At 36.2% G+C, this 14,477-nt stretch overlaps 1 protein-coding gene across 7 annotated transcripts in view; it reads left to right on the top strand.

Annotated features, from left to right (window-relative positions):
* LOC147340723 (uncharacterized) overlaps positions 1–14,477 on the top strand; it is a 467,968-nt gene that overhangs the window by 305,569 nt on the left and 147,922 nt on the right. For all 7 annotated transcript variants that reach the window (XM_086386242.1, XM_086386239.1, XM_086386241.1 and 4 more), the window contains one exon: positions 10,777–10,860. In XM_086386242.1, the coding sequence (XP_086242368.1) occupies positions 10,777–10,860 (84 nt within the window). The remainder of the gene's footprint in view (positions 1–10,776; positions 10,861–14,477) is intronic.

Genomic DNA, 14,477 nt, shown 5'->3' on the forward strand with positions numbered 1-14,477 from the left:
GTAAATGTTTGGAAGTGCTTTTGAGGGAACAGAAATCAGGCATAAAAAATATTGGCAGCACTGAAAGTCCAACTGAAATTTCCAGAGGAAATATCAAGAATTAAAAGCTGGTTAAGAAGCTAGAAAGAGGAAAGTCATGTTGTGGAACAGGCAAATATTGGTACTTGAATTCTGTGATTAGAATTGTAGGGATGGAAATTTGTTGATTTATCTTTTATGTTTTTTATGCAACTTTGTTTTATGTATTTAAATATCCAATATTTCTGTCTCTGGATCCCACTTAAGTTGTGTATTTTAAATTTAGCTAAATTATGCAAAGTTTAATGATTTGCATACCTGCAGAAAAATTTAAAGTAAACAGCTGATTTTCATTTTGACAATCTTGAAGTCAAAGAAAGTCCTGATGTGGCAAATAAAATAGTATCACTCTCTCAGGTAGTAGTCCATAGGGTATCACAGAGTCAGACAGGACTAAAATGACTGAGCATTCATGCACTAACAGAACAGTAATTTTACCTGAGTCTAGAGTAAGCCAATAAAATACCTTGAAAAGTTAAAAAAAAATATATGTTATCTTTTTAAAGAGACTAAAAGAAGCTTTGTTTATTCTGTCATACATTTCAGGACTGACCTAACATTCCTAATGTCATACACCATAGTTTTGTTTTCTTTTGTTTTATTCCAGCTGGCAAATAAAGTAAATTCACCATCATAGGTAAACTACTGCCTTTTCCATTTATGCTGTTGTTTATGCTGCCTCCTGCTGAAACTATTCTCAGTAATTTATACTTTTTTAAATTCTTATCATCATTTTAAACCCATTTAATAATATCTTCCATGAAACTTTTAATAATTATTCTTTGTCAAGAATAATAATTAATAACATTTACTGAGACTGAGCCAGATCTGCCTTTGAGTGTTTGAGTGTCTCCTGTGGAGCTATGAGTCAGCAGTGGCCTGCTGTAGCGGCAGGGACTCTGGGTGCAGCAGACCTGGGTCACACAGCTTGTGGCCTAAGCCCTCTTGGAGGAGGTCGTCATTAACCCCACCATAGAGCTGCAGAGCAGACGACCCACAAACTGTAGAACAATTACACCAAATAAATTATCGCACTGTTAAAAAAGTTACAGGACCCACAGTAAATTTCCCAACCTGGGGATCTGGCAAAGGGATAGAGAACCCCCAGGGAATTTGACTTTGGAGGGCAGTGGGATTTGATTATAGAACTTACACAGGAAACAGACTCTTGAAGGCACAAACAAAACCTTGTGCACCCAGGAGAAAGGAGCAGTGACCCCACAAGAGACTGACTCAGACTTACCTGTGAGTGTCCAGGAGTCTCCAGCAAAGGAATGGGTTGGTGGTGGCCTGCTCCAGGTTTGGGGGCACTGAGTTCAGCAGTACATGAATGGAACCTTTTGAAGGAGGACGCCATTATCATTACCTCCACAATAGTTTGGTTTCAGGCCAGACAACAGGGAAGGAGCACAGCCCCACCCATCAAGAGAAAATTGAGCTAAAGATTTACTGAGCATCGTCCCGCCCATCAGAACAAGAACTAGTTTCCCCCAGTCAGTCTCTCCCATGAGGAAGCTCCCATAATCCTCTTATCATTCTCCATCAGAGGGAAGACAGAATGAAAACCACAATCACTGAAAATGAATCAAACTCATCACATGGACCACAGCCTTATCTAATTCAATGAAACTTTGAGCCATGCCATAAAGGGCAACCCAAGACAGACGGATCATGGTGGAGAGTTCTGACAAAATGTGGTCCACTGGAGAAGGGAATGGCAAGCCATTTCAGTATTCCTGCCTTGAGAACCCCATGAACAGTATGAAAATGCAGAAAGATATGAAACTGAAAGATGAGCTCCCCATGTTGGTAGGTGCCCAATATACTACTGGAGAAGGATGGAGAAATAACTCCAGGAAGAATGAAGAGACAGAGCCAAAGTGAAAACAACACCCAGTTGTTGATGTCCCTGGTGATGGAAGTAAAGTCTTATGCTGTAAAGACAAATATTGCATAGGAACTTGGAATTTTAAGTCCATTAATCAAGGTAAATTGGAAGTGGTCAAAGAGGAGCTGGCAAGAGTGAACAACATCTTAGAAATCAGTGAAGTAAAATGGACTGGAATGGGCAAATTTAATTCAGATGACCATTATATCTACTACTGTGGGCAAAAATCCTTTAGAAGAAACGAAGTAGCCCTCTTAGTCAACAGAAGAGTGTAAAATGTGGTACGTGGGTTCAATCTCAAAAATGATAGAATGATCTCTGTTCAAGTCCAAGGCAAATGATTCAGTATCACTGTAATCCAAGTCTTTGCCCCCAAGCAGTAATGCTGAAGAAGCTGAAGTTGAACAGTTCTATACAGACCTACAAGACTTTCTAGAACTAACACCCCCCAAAAGAAGATGTCCTTTTCATCATAGGGGACTGGAATGCACAAGTATTAAGTCAAGAGATACCTGGAGTCACAAGAAAATTTGGCCTTGGAGTTCAAAATGAAGCAGGGCAAAGGCTAACAGAGTTTTGCCAGGAGAAGGAACTAGTCATAGCAAACACCCTCTTCCAACAACACAAGAGATGACTCTACACATGGACATCACCACATGGTCAATACCGAAATCAGATTGATAATGCTCTTTGCAACCGAAGATGGAGAAGCTTTATATACTCGGCAAAAACAAGACTGGGATCTGACTGTGGCTCAGATCGTGAACTCCATATTGCAAACTTCAGAATGAAATTGAAGAATGTAGGGAAAACCACTAGGGCATTCAGGTGTGGCCTAAATCAAACCCCTTATACAGTGGAAGTGACAAATAGATTTAAGGAATTAGATCTGATAGAGTGCATGAAGAACTATGAATGGAGGTTCATGACATTGTACAGGAAGCAGTGATCAAGACCATCCCCTAGAAAAAGAAATGCAAAAATCACAATGATTGTATGAGGAGGCCTAACAAATAGCTGAGAAAACAAGCTAACGGCAAAGGAAGAAAGGAAATATATACCCATGTGAAAGCAGAGTTCCAAAGAATAGCAAGGAGAGATAAGAAAGCCTTCCTCAGTGATCAATGCAAAGAAATAGAGGAAAACAGTAGAATGGGAAAGACTAGAGATCTCCTCAAGACAATTAGAGATACCAAGGGAACATTTCAAGCAAGGATCGGCACAGTAAAGGACAGAAATGGTATGGACCTAACAGAAGCAGAAGATATTAAGAAGAGGTGCAAAAATACACAGAAGAGCCATGCAAAAAAAAATTTCATGACCCAGATAATAATGATGGTATGATTACTCACCTAGACTCAGATATCTTGGAATGCAAAGTCAAGTGGGGGCCTTAGGAAGCATCACTATAAACAAAGCTAGTGGAGGTGATGGAATTTCAGTTGAGCTATTTCAAATCCGAAGAGATGATGCTGTGAGAGTTCTGCACTCAATATGCTAGCAAGTTTGGAAAACTCGGCAGTGGCCACAGGACTGGAAAAGGTCAGTTTTTATTCCAATCCTGAAGGAAAGCAATATTAAAAAATGTTAAAACAGCCACACAATTGACCTCATCTCACATGCTAGCAAAGTTATGCTCAAAGTTCTCCAAGCCAGGGTCCAACAGTATGTGAACAGAGAACTTTCAGATGTTCAAGCTGGATTTAGAAAAGGCAGAGGAACCAGAAATCAATTTGCCAACATCCGTTGGATCACAGAAAAACCAAGAGAGTTCCACAAAAACATCTACTTCTGCTTTCTTGATTACACCAAAGCATTTGACTGTGTGGATGAAAACAAACTGTGGAAAATTCTTCAAGAAATGGGAATACCAGTCCACCTTACCTGCCTTCTGAGAAATCTGTATTCAGGTCAAAGGCAACAATTAGAATTGGACATGGAACAACTGACTGGTTCCAAATTTGGAAAGGGCTACAACAAGGCTGTATATTGTCACTCTGCTTATTTAACTTATATGCAGAGTACATCATGCGAAATGGTGGGCTGCATGAAGCACAAACTGGAATCGAGATTGCTTCTTTAGTTATGAAGAACTAAAGAGCCTCTTGATGAAAGTATACGAGACGTGTGAAAAAGCCGCCCTAAGACTCAACATTCAGAAAACTAAGATCATGGCAACTGATCCCATCACTTCATGGCAAATAGACGGGGAAACAATGGAAACAGTGAGAAACTTCATTATTTTGGGGCTCCGAAATCACTGCAGATGGTGACTGCAGCCTTGAAATTAAAAGACGCTTGCTTTTTGGAAGAAAAGCTATGACCAACCTAGACACCATATTAAAATCAGAGACATGAATTTTCCAACAAAGGTCCATCTAGTCAAAGCTATGGTTTTTCCAGTAGTCATGTATGGATGTGAGAGTTGGACTATAAAGAAAGCTGAGCGCTGAAGAATTGATGCTTTTGAGCTGTGGTGTTGGAGAAGACATTTGAGAGTCCTTTTGACGGCATGGAGATCCAACCAGTCCATTCTAAAGGAAATCAGTCCTGAATATTCATTGAAACGACTGGGGCTGAAGCTGAAACTCCAATACTTTGGCCACCTGATGTGAAGAACTGACTCATTGGAAAAGACCCTGATATTGGGAAAGATTGAAGGCAGGAGAAGGGGACAACAGAGGAGCAGATATTTGGATGGCATCACTGACTCAATGGACATGAGTTTGAGCAAGCTCTGGGAGTTGGTGATGGACAGGGAAGCCTGGCATGCTTCACACCTGGTGTTGGGTCACAAAGAGTCAACACAACTGAGCCACTGAACTAACTAACCCAATAACTTCATTTTTGTTATAATATCGTGTATATGATGATTATTAAAAACTAAAGGAAAACTCCCATATTCCACATAATCATTCATTAAAATAGTAGAAATTTAGGAAAGTTGGATTTCCCAGGTATCTCAGCTGGTAAATAATCTGCCTGCAATGCAGGAAACTATGATTCAATTCCTGGATTGGGATGATCCCCTGGAAGAGGAAATGGCCACCAGCTCTAGTATTCTTGGCTGGTATATTCCATGGACAGAGGAGCCTGGCAGGCTACAGTCCATGTGGTCACAAAGAGTCAGACATGACTGAGCAACTAAGCCCAGCCAAGGTTGGGGTAGGCCGTCCAAAAGTTAATGTACTTTATAACCATAATCCCAACAATAACAATAATATTCTCAATAAAATATTAACACCATCTTTAACAGTCTTAGACCTTGGGGCTCATAGTTTCTCTTCCAAGATATTTGTACTTGAAGAAACTCATTTTTTTAAAAAAATATAAATTTATTTATTTTAATTGGATCCCACCTCCCTCCCCATCCCATCCCTCTGGCTCATCCCAGTGCACCATCCCCGAGCATCCTTTATCATGCATCAAACCTGGACTGGCGATTCGTTTCACATAGAAACTCACTTTTAAGTTCTGGTTCTATCTACATTAAAATTATGAACCAAGAGGCTGCTGCTGCTAAGTCACTTCAGTCGTGTCCAACTCTGTGCGACCCCATAGACGGCAGCCCACTGGGCTCCCCCGTCCCTGGGATTCTCCAGGCAAGAGCACTGGAGTGGGTTGCCATTTCCTTCTCCAATGCATGAAAGTGAAAAGTGAAAGTGAAGTCTCTCAGTCGTGTCCGACTCTTCGAGACCCCATGGACTGAAGCCTACCAGGGTCCTCCGTCCATGGGATTTCCCAGGCAAGAGTACTGGAGTGGGGTGCCATTGCCTTCTCCAGGACCAAGAGGAACCTGGTACAAGAAAATGGAAGTACCTTCCTTTATTGCCAGTAGAGTCTTTGAAAAGCAATAATTTTCCTGTGTTAAAGTACCTAGGAATCTGGAAATGACACTTTAACGATTTTTCTTTATTGCAAGTTAAAGTGTCACTTCCAGATTCCTAGGTACTTTAACACAGGAAAATTATTGCTTTTCAAAGACCCTACTGGCAATAAAGGAAAGTACTTCTGTGGGATTTATAGTGCTTCCACAATGTCTTCATATAATGTTAAAACTTTCTCTTTAATCGTGTTAATGTTTGCTTCTGAAAATTTCAAAAAATTAACATACTGAAGAAAATTATACCATTTCAAATTTATTCTGATACTATTCCCCTTTTATCAATTGCATATGAACTAATTTTCAATAAAGAAATGTACCTCGTAGCAGAACAAGCTGTATTTACCATAGACCAAGAACTAATCTAAATTCTTTACATATATTAACAGATTTAATTCATATCAACATGTGCTATTATCCCTATTTTTTAATTTAAATTTATTTATTTTAATTGGAGGCTAATTACTTTACAATATTGTATTGGTTTTGCCATACATCAACATGAATCTGCCATGGGTATACACGTGTTCCCCATCCTGAATCCCCCTCCCACCTCCCTCCCCGTACCATCCCTCTGGGTCATCCCAGTGCACCAGCCTCAAGCATCCTGTATCCTGCATCAAACCTGGACTGGTGATTCATTTCTTACATGATATTATACATGTTTCAATGCCATTTTCCCAAATCATCCCACCCTCTCCCTCTCCCACAGAGTCCAAAAGACTGTTCTATACATCTGTGTCTCTTTTGCTGTCTCGCATACAAGGTTATCGTTAACATCTTTCTAAATTCCATATATATGTGTTAGTATATCCCTATTTTATAGACAAAAACACTTGATACACAGTCATTGAATAGCTTACTCAAATTTACACGCCAAAAGTATCTGAATGGGATTGAATTTCCGGATAACAATTCTTAACTACAATATATCACTTCTCTGAAAAAAAAAAAAAATTGCTTTAGTTTGATTCCTGTAACATCGTTTTGGTACTTTTTTGGTACTTAACACATCCTATCTGTTGTGTAGCATTCATTTACTCTTTGTGAAACCATGTGTCATATTTGGTTCAGAATATGTAGTAACTAGAATTTTTATCTTTATAATATCTTTTGCTGCATGAACTTGAGTGATTTGCATGTTATCTCTGTGTCTTCTTATTTACAAAGAGATAAATTTAGGTTGTCATCTCATGTCAGCTCTTAAATTTTGTTTGGATATCATTCTCATATACACATATATTAACATTTAGCATTTTCTGTGCACCCATATGGTGTTGGTGCTCTCTTTCAGATTTCACTGCAAGATTTTTTTTTTTTTTAATTTTCTATTATTAGAAGTTCTTGTAGTATTCCTGACTCTTATGGCACTTTTCTTTCTTGTAGTATTCCTAACTCTTATGATGAATTACTTTTATACCAGTGTATCTACATTTCTTGACTTTATTGTTTAGTTCAACAAACATTTATGGAGCCCCTACTTTGAGCAAGCTCTGGGAGCTGGTGATGGACAAGGAAGTACGGTATGCTGCAGTCCATGGGGTCGCAGAATTGGATATGACTTAGCAACTGAACTGAACTGAACTATGGGCTAGGAATAAGGAACAAAAATAAATACCATATGGTTTCTGTCCTTGAAATATTAGCGGTTGATTTGTGAAAACTCTCTAGTTCCTAGTCTCAAGAAATCGCTTGTTCTTTTTAAAATGTTTTCTGTGTCTTTTTACTAAAATATCATCAATACTGATTTCAAAACTGTCTCTTTAAGCACATTTTTGGTAACTGACTATATTACATGTCTGATAAAATTTAGAAACTAACATTGAAACAAGCTATTATGAAAAAAATGCTGAATTTTGTTAACTTTTATTAGTACTGTAGTGTTACTATACTATGCTCTTAGTTAACATAATAGATTTAAAGCAAAGGGGAAAAAATAGCTCTTTTTTTAAGAAAAACATATTTGTCAGCTAACCAAATGAAAACCACAAATGTTTAAGCACTAATCTATAGTCTTGAAATTGTACTGCTACTATAAGGGAAAAACATATCTGCTTATTTTTGTTGTTATAATCCAATTATATATATTATATGGTATATACTATTGTATTATATGGTATAGTATGTGGAATAAAGATATTAGGTAGTATGCTATAATATGAAACTTATAAAATGTTTTGTATATAATATATAATATTATATATCATATAATATATAATAGTATACAGTTGCATATGGCACACTAAGATTTAAAATGCTTTGTTTCTAGCCTGAATATGAGTTATTTTATTCCTTATCAAATAAAATTAGACTTTAGAGTTTATATTCAAATGATTTTATTTACTGCAACATTATTTTTTAAGTTGTAGGAAGTAAAAAATGAAAGTCCTTTCCCCAGAAGTAGTCACTGTTAACCATATATTGCATATCCTTTCTGACTTTTTCCAATTCATACACAAACCTGAAATTTGATTTTAAAACCATATTATTTATTTCAACATAAGTCAAAAGAAATCTGAAGTGCAGAAAGACCCTTTTGTACTGAGCTGAAATAAGGTAAAATGTAGCCCACTCCACTATTTAAAGTTAGTGTCCCTTTCTTGCATCCACCTGCATCTTGAGGGCCAGTGTCACCTGTGTTATTCTTAGTATTCAACCTCAGAGTAGTAAAAACTGTGAATTTCTGTCTTCAACTCTCTCACTATATTTTAGTCAATTTTTAGTTCATGGCTACAATTTATCAAATCTGATAAAATTATGGTTGAAATGCTACTTTTTCTTTCTGAGATTTCTTTGTCAAAACAATAACCCATGAATTTTGATTTCAGCTGTTTAAAGGGTATTCAGCCTATCAAATTATCTCTAATCAATCCACATTTAGACTTTCTCTTGAGAAACCCTGCTAAGAATTAAAAGGGGATATTGTCACTATAACTATTAATTTCAACAAGTATGATAGAATTTAACTGACTTTATGCTAAATGACTGAGGATAGTTTTAAGAACTAAGTTAAAGCACAATACTAGCTAATGTTCAAAGTAGGAAAGAATCAACAAAGTTTAAAATTATTTTTTATACATGCATTATGGTTGTGTTAGTTTTCAGTGAAATACTCTAAAGTCATGGGTACTCACTCAGCAAGGAAAATGGACTTGAATTCACAAAAGCATGTTTAAATTTTACTCCCCAATTTTTACATCAAGGATCCCACCAACATTTTTTATTACTTGACACATGATATTTGGTGATCTCTTTCATATTCTGAAGACAAATACTGATAAGTATTAGAGTTTGTGAAGCCCACATACAAAATACTTTATTTGCATTATCTCATTCAATCTCCACAACAGCCATGTGAGGAAGATATTAATAGTATCCATATTTTACAAATAGGGACATCCTTGGTGGCTCAGATGGTAAAGAATCTTCCTGTAATGTAGACTTGGGTTTGATTCCTGGGTGAGAAGATTCCCCTGGAGAAGGGAATGGCTACCCAGTCCAGTATTCTTGCCTAGGAAATCCACGGACAGAGGAGCCTAGCGGGCTACAGTCTATGGGGTCACAAAGAGTCGGATACAACTGAGTGACTAGCACTTTCATTTTACAAATAAGGAAAGGGTATTCAGTTTAATTTTTAGGGTTTAATTTCTAAAGAGTTTAATTTTCCCAAAGGTACACAGCTTATAAAATCAGAGCCAGGACTCAAAATCACTGGCTCCAAATGCCATGCATCAAAGAATGCTAAAAGACATAGGAAATTAATACTGGAAAAAAGTGAAAAGAAAAGGTAATTGGAAATTACCTGAGACAAATATTATCTGCTTCATAATATTATCGTTGACAGTTTTTAGTGCTGTTAATTCTGATATGAACTGATGTGTTCAGACTGTGTTAAGATCAAGGCTTTTCATATAATGTTAGATGTTAATATACTCAGCTTTGAAGTGGTAATAGGTATAATCTAATCTAGTTGATGTTCTAATCTAGTTACCCTCTAGTTGATTTTCTAATCTAACTCTATACCCTCTAGTCGATTTTTCACACATACAAATGCCCCATTTTTGACAAGTTCTTCTTTCCACTTGTACCCACTTTTTGAATTGTACTAATCTCGCATTTCTACCCAGGAATAGAATGAAATTTAAGATTTTCCAACATATTTGTATATAGTATATTTCTCCAAATATCCATATTATGTAAAACAATATTAATATGACACTACTAAGAGATTTAATAGTCATAAGGACCTAAAAATAGAACCTAGCATGTAGTGTTATATTAAGATTGTTAAATAAATAAATCTATTATTATCTTTATAATACAAATTTAGACTTCTATATTTATTAGTCTAGTTTAGTGATTGAGTCTGCCTGCAATGCAGGAAACCTGGATTCGATCCCCGGGTTGGAAAGATCCCCTGGGAAGGTGAACGTCTACCTATTCCAGTATTCTGGCCTGGAGAATTCCATGGACTGTATAGTCATGGGGTCACAAATTGTCAAATACAGCTGAGAGACTTTTGCTTTCACTTTCTTTAGTGACTGAACATGTGGGATCCAGCACCAAACTACTTGAGTTCAAATCCCAACTCCAGTACTTACTACCTGTGTGACTTTGGCCAAGTTAATTTAATTCTCTGACCTTGGTCTCCTCATCTGTTAAATGTGCTAGGGAACAGTACCTGCCTTGAAATTGTTGTGACAGTCAGAATTAACATAGAATAATGCCAGACATATAGGAAGTACTCAGTAAATGTTAACTGTTTGTACAATCATCATTGTACATGTGCAGTGTTTATGATCTGATTTTTGTTCACAAATATATTAAAAAGCTGATAAAGATGTCTGGGCCTTCTTTAACAATCTTGGCTTCCTTTTTATAGCACATTAGGCTTTATATTTCATGGGATTTTCACTTTTGCTTTTAGCCAATTGCCCTTGAGCCTGAAACAGTGAGTTTCTCAATGGAACATGGACCTGACTATGTTTCTCCAACTCAGCATCTATCAGTGGTGAGTAGGTTGAATTCTCCATTGTGAATATTGAGAAGTTAACTATTGGGGGGAAAGATACAGAAACTTCAACACTTAAATAATATTCCATATGTAGTTTGAATTCAAGGATTTAGATATAATTTATTTTATTACAATATTATTTGAACTCAAATAGAATCATGCTGCTATGGACTATAGTTAAGATTCCATTTCAGTAGTCTTACAAGAACAATTCAGTATTTATTCATTTATTTATGTAATCATAATTTATTGAACGAACAGCCTGAGTGCTATTGATGGCTATATGTGGTCTTTATTTCCTTCCCACATAAACATGGGCTAATATTCAATTTTTGATCCTGTTGACTCTTCTTTCCTTGAAACTTCATGTAACAATTATATTTTCTGTAACCTTCTTATTTTTTTCTAACTTCTCTGATTCTCAGTTGGTTTCTCCAGTTCTTATTCCTTAGCATGGCATATACACAACCCTTAAAGATAGAATACCCCCTCAAAATAAGATACCAACCAAATTTCCAATTTCAATCCCTGCAGCCTCTTGTCCTAGTCTACTAGCCGTACCAGAATACTCCTACATCCTTAAATATTTCATATATTCTCACTCTATTATTTTTGTTCATATTTTTCTCAGTGTTCAGATTCCCTTCCAATCCCTTCTCTGAGTGATTCTTTTTTATTGAAATATAGTTGACTTATAATACTATATTAGCTTCATGTGTACAGCACAGTAATTCAGTACTTTTATAGATTATACTCCACTAAAAGTTATTATAAGACAATGTCTATAATTCCCTATGCTATATAATATATCCTTGTGCCTATTTTATACTTATTAGTTTGTATCTCTTAATCCTGTACTCCTAATGTGCCCCTCCACTTTTCCCTCTCCCCACTGATAACCACTAAGTTGTTTTCCATATCTGTGAGTCTGTTTCTGTCTGATTATATACATTCACTTGTATTACATTTAAGATGGCACAGGTAAGTGATATGATACAGTATTTATCTTTCTCTGCCTGAGTTATATCACTAAGCATAAAATTCTCTAGATCCATTCACCATAAAACTCCTAGAAAGACAGAGCACTCTCTGACATAAATCATAACAATATTTTGAGGCTGTTTCTCCTAAAGCAAAGGAAATAAAAGCAAAAATAAACAAATTGGACCCAATTAAACTTAAATGTTTTTGCAGAGCAAAGGAAATCATTGACAAAATGAAAAGACAACCCACGGAATGCAAGAAAATATTTATAAATTATGTGATAAACAAGGTGTTAATATCCAAAATATACAAACAGCTTATACAATTCATTACCAAAAAAACAACCCAATGAAAAATTGGACAGAAGACTTGAACAGACATTTTTCCAAAGAGGGCATACATGTGGATAACAAACACATCAAAAGATGCTCAGCATCACAAATTATTAGAGGAATGCAAACCAAAACCACAATGAGTTATCACCTCACACCTGTCAGTGGCTATCATCAAAATATCTACAAATAGCAAATGTTAGCCAGAATATGGAGAAAAGGGAACCCTTGTACACTGCTGGTGAAAGTGTAAATTGGCACAGCCACTGTTAAAAATAGTATGGAAGTTCCTTAAAAAAAAAAAAAAAAAAAAAACTAAAAATAAGACTAATGTATAAGCCAGCAATTCCATTCCTGGGTATATATATGGGGGAAAAAAAAAAAAGTGAATACACTACTTTGAAAAGAAACATACATCTCATTGTTCATAGTAGCACTATTTACAATAGCCAAGACATGGAAGCAACCCCCAAAGCGCCCACCAACTGATGAATGGATAAAGATATGGTATATACATATTGAGTTGACTGAAAAGTTCATTCAGGTTTTTTGCTATGCTAAGTCTCTCAGTTGTGTCCAAATCTTTGTGACTGCATGGACTGTAACCTGCCAGGCTCCTCTGTCCATGGGCATTTTCCAGGCAAGAATACTGAAGAGGGTTGCCATGCACTCCTCCAGGGGATCGAACCCAGGTCTCTCACATTGCAGACAGATTCTTTTGGTAACATGGAAAAACTTGAATGAGCTTTTTGGCTAACTTTGTGTGTGTGTGTGTGTGTGTATGTGTGTGTACACATCAAAATATTACTCAGCTATAAAAAATGAATTCTTCCATTTGTAGCAAGGTGAATAGACCTCAGGAATATTGTGCTTTGTGAGGTAAGTCAGACCAGTTAATTCTTATGTATTCTTCAACATTAAATTCAAATGTCATTTCTCTTGTGACATCTTGCCTGACACCTCTGGGTAGAACTAAGTAGCTTCTTCTTTCTGGTCATGTGGCACTTTGTAAATAATACTTTCAAACAGCTCATCACACTGCATTCTAGTCAGTCTGTACCATCTTTTATTATTGATGTTTGTAATTACAGCAAATACCATAGTAATTTTCACGTTGTAGGAATGTAATGTTTGTTGATGGATGAATATGTGATTGAATGTATGTAGGTATAGATGAATGGATGGATGAATGAATGGGTTGTCAATGTCCTATACCGTAAGGCCAAGCCAGAAAAACATGATAAAGTATGAGTAAACCAAAGGTATTATGTCATCCACTAGGTTTAGAGAATAGAAAAACAAAATTGAAATCAAATTTTGATTAACACAGTGGGTTCTGATATTTTTATTCTGCTAAATCCATTATTTCTGCCAAAGGAAAGGAAACCTTATAATCCAGTCCTAATTATATGGGATCATTTACTCTTCCAGGGATATAAATACACAAGCACTATGTCCTATAGTGTTTCTGGCCCCTCTGACAAGATCATAAAGTAATTAAATTCTTCCAACTTCTACTCTTGCATTCACAAAACCAGTTTACCACATTAATATAGTTATTCTCTTACCGGATCCTGTCATTTATTTTGGAAACATCAAATAATATATAAGTACAAGAAAAATAAAATTGTTTAGATAATTAAATAGCAGCAACTTTACAGGTGATATCCAGAAATTCTTCACTTCTGTTCCCAAAAAACATGAACCAGAATATATCATATTAAGAAATAAGAAATTATTCTATCTAACCAGCTCAGTCTTCAGTTGAGACATGTAAACAAATGTTTGGAATTTTCTCATATATAAATTATAATATTGATTTATTACATAACAAAAATACACGGTTGATTATAAGTATATAGGAACCTCATATTATCAGTGTTATAATAAAATATTTGAAAGACAGAAATAAATCCTACATTTTTCTTGCAAAATCGGAGTTATGCAGTATCAAGTAGCCACCTTTTAGGAGAAAATGTGGATGAAGTCCTAATTTAGTTTATTCATCATTAAAAGCTAAGTTATGAGGATCAAAAAAAAAAAGAAAGTGTTAATCGCTCAGTTGTGTTTAACTCTTTGCAACCCCATGGACTGTAGCCCACCAGGTTTCTCTGTCCATAGAATTCTCCAGGTCAAAACACTGGAGTGGGTAGCCATTCCCTTCTCCAGGGGATCTTCCTGACCCAAGGACTGAACCAGAGTCTCCTGCATTACTGGCAGATTCTTTATTGTGTGAGCCACCAGGAAAGACCAAAAGAGGCACTAATTAACATCTAATTCAGAAAGTATTACCATCAG

Source organism: Bos grunniens, chromosome X (genome assembly GCF_055505025.1).
Source record: "Bos grunniens cultivar Pamir isolate PY7600 chromosome X, Bosgru_T2T1.0, whole genome shotgun sequence".
Taxonomy (NCBI): Eukaryota; Metazoa; Chordata; class Mammalia; order Artiodactyla; family Bovidae; genus Bos; species Bos grunniens.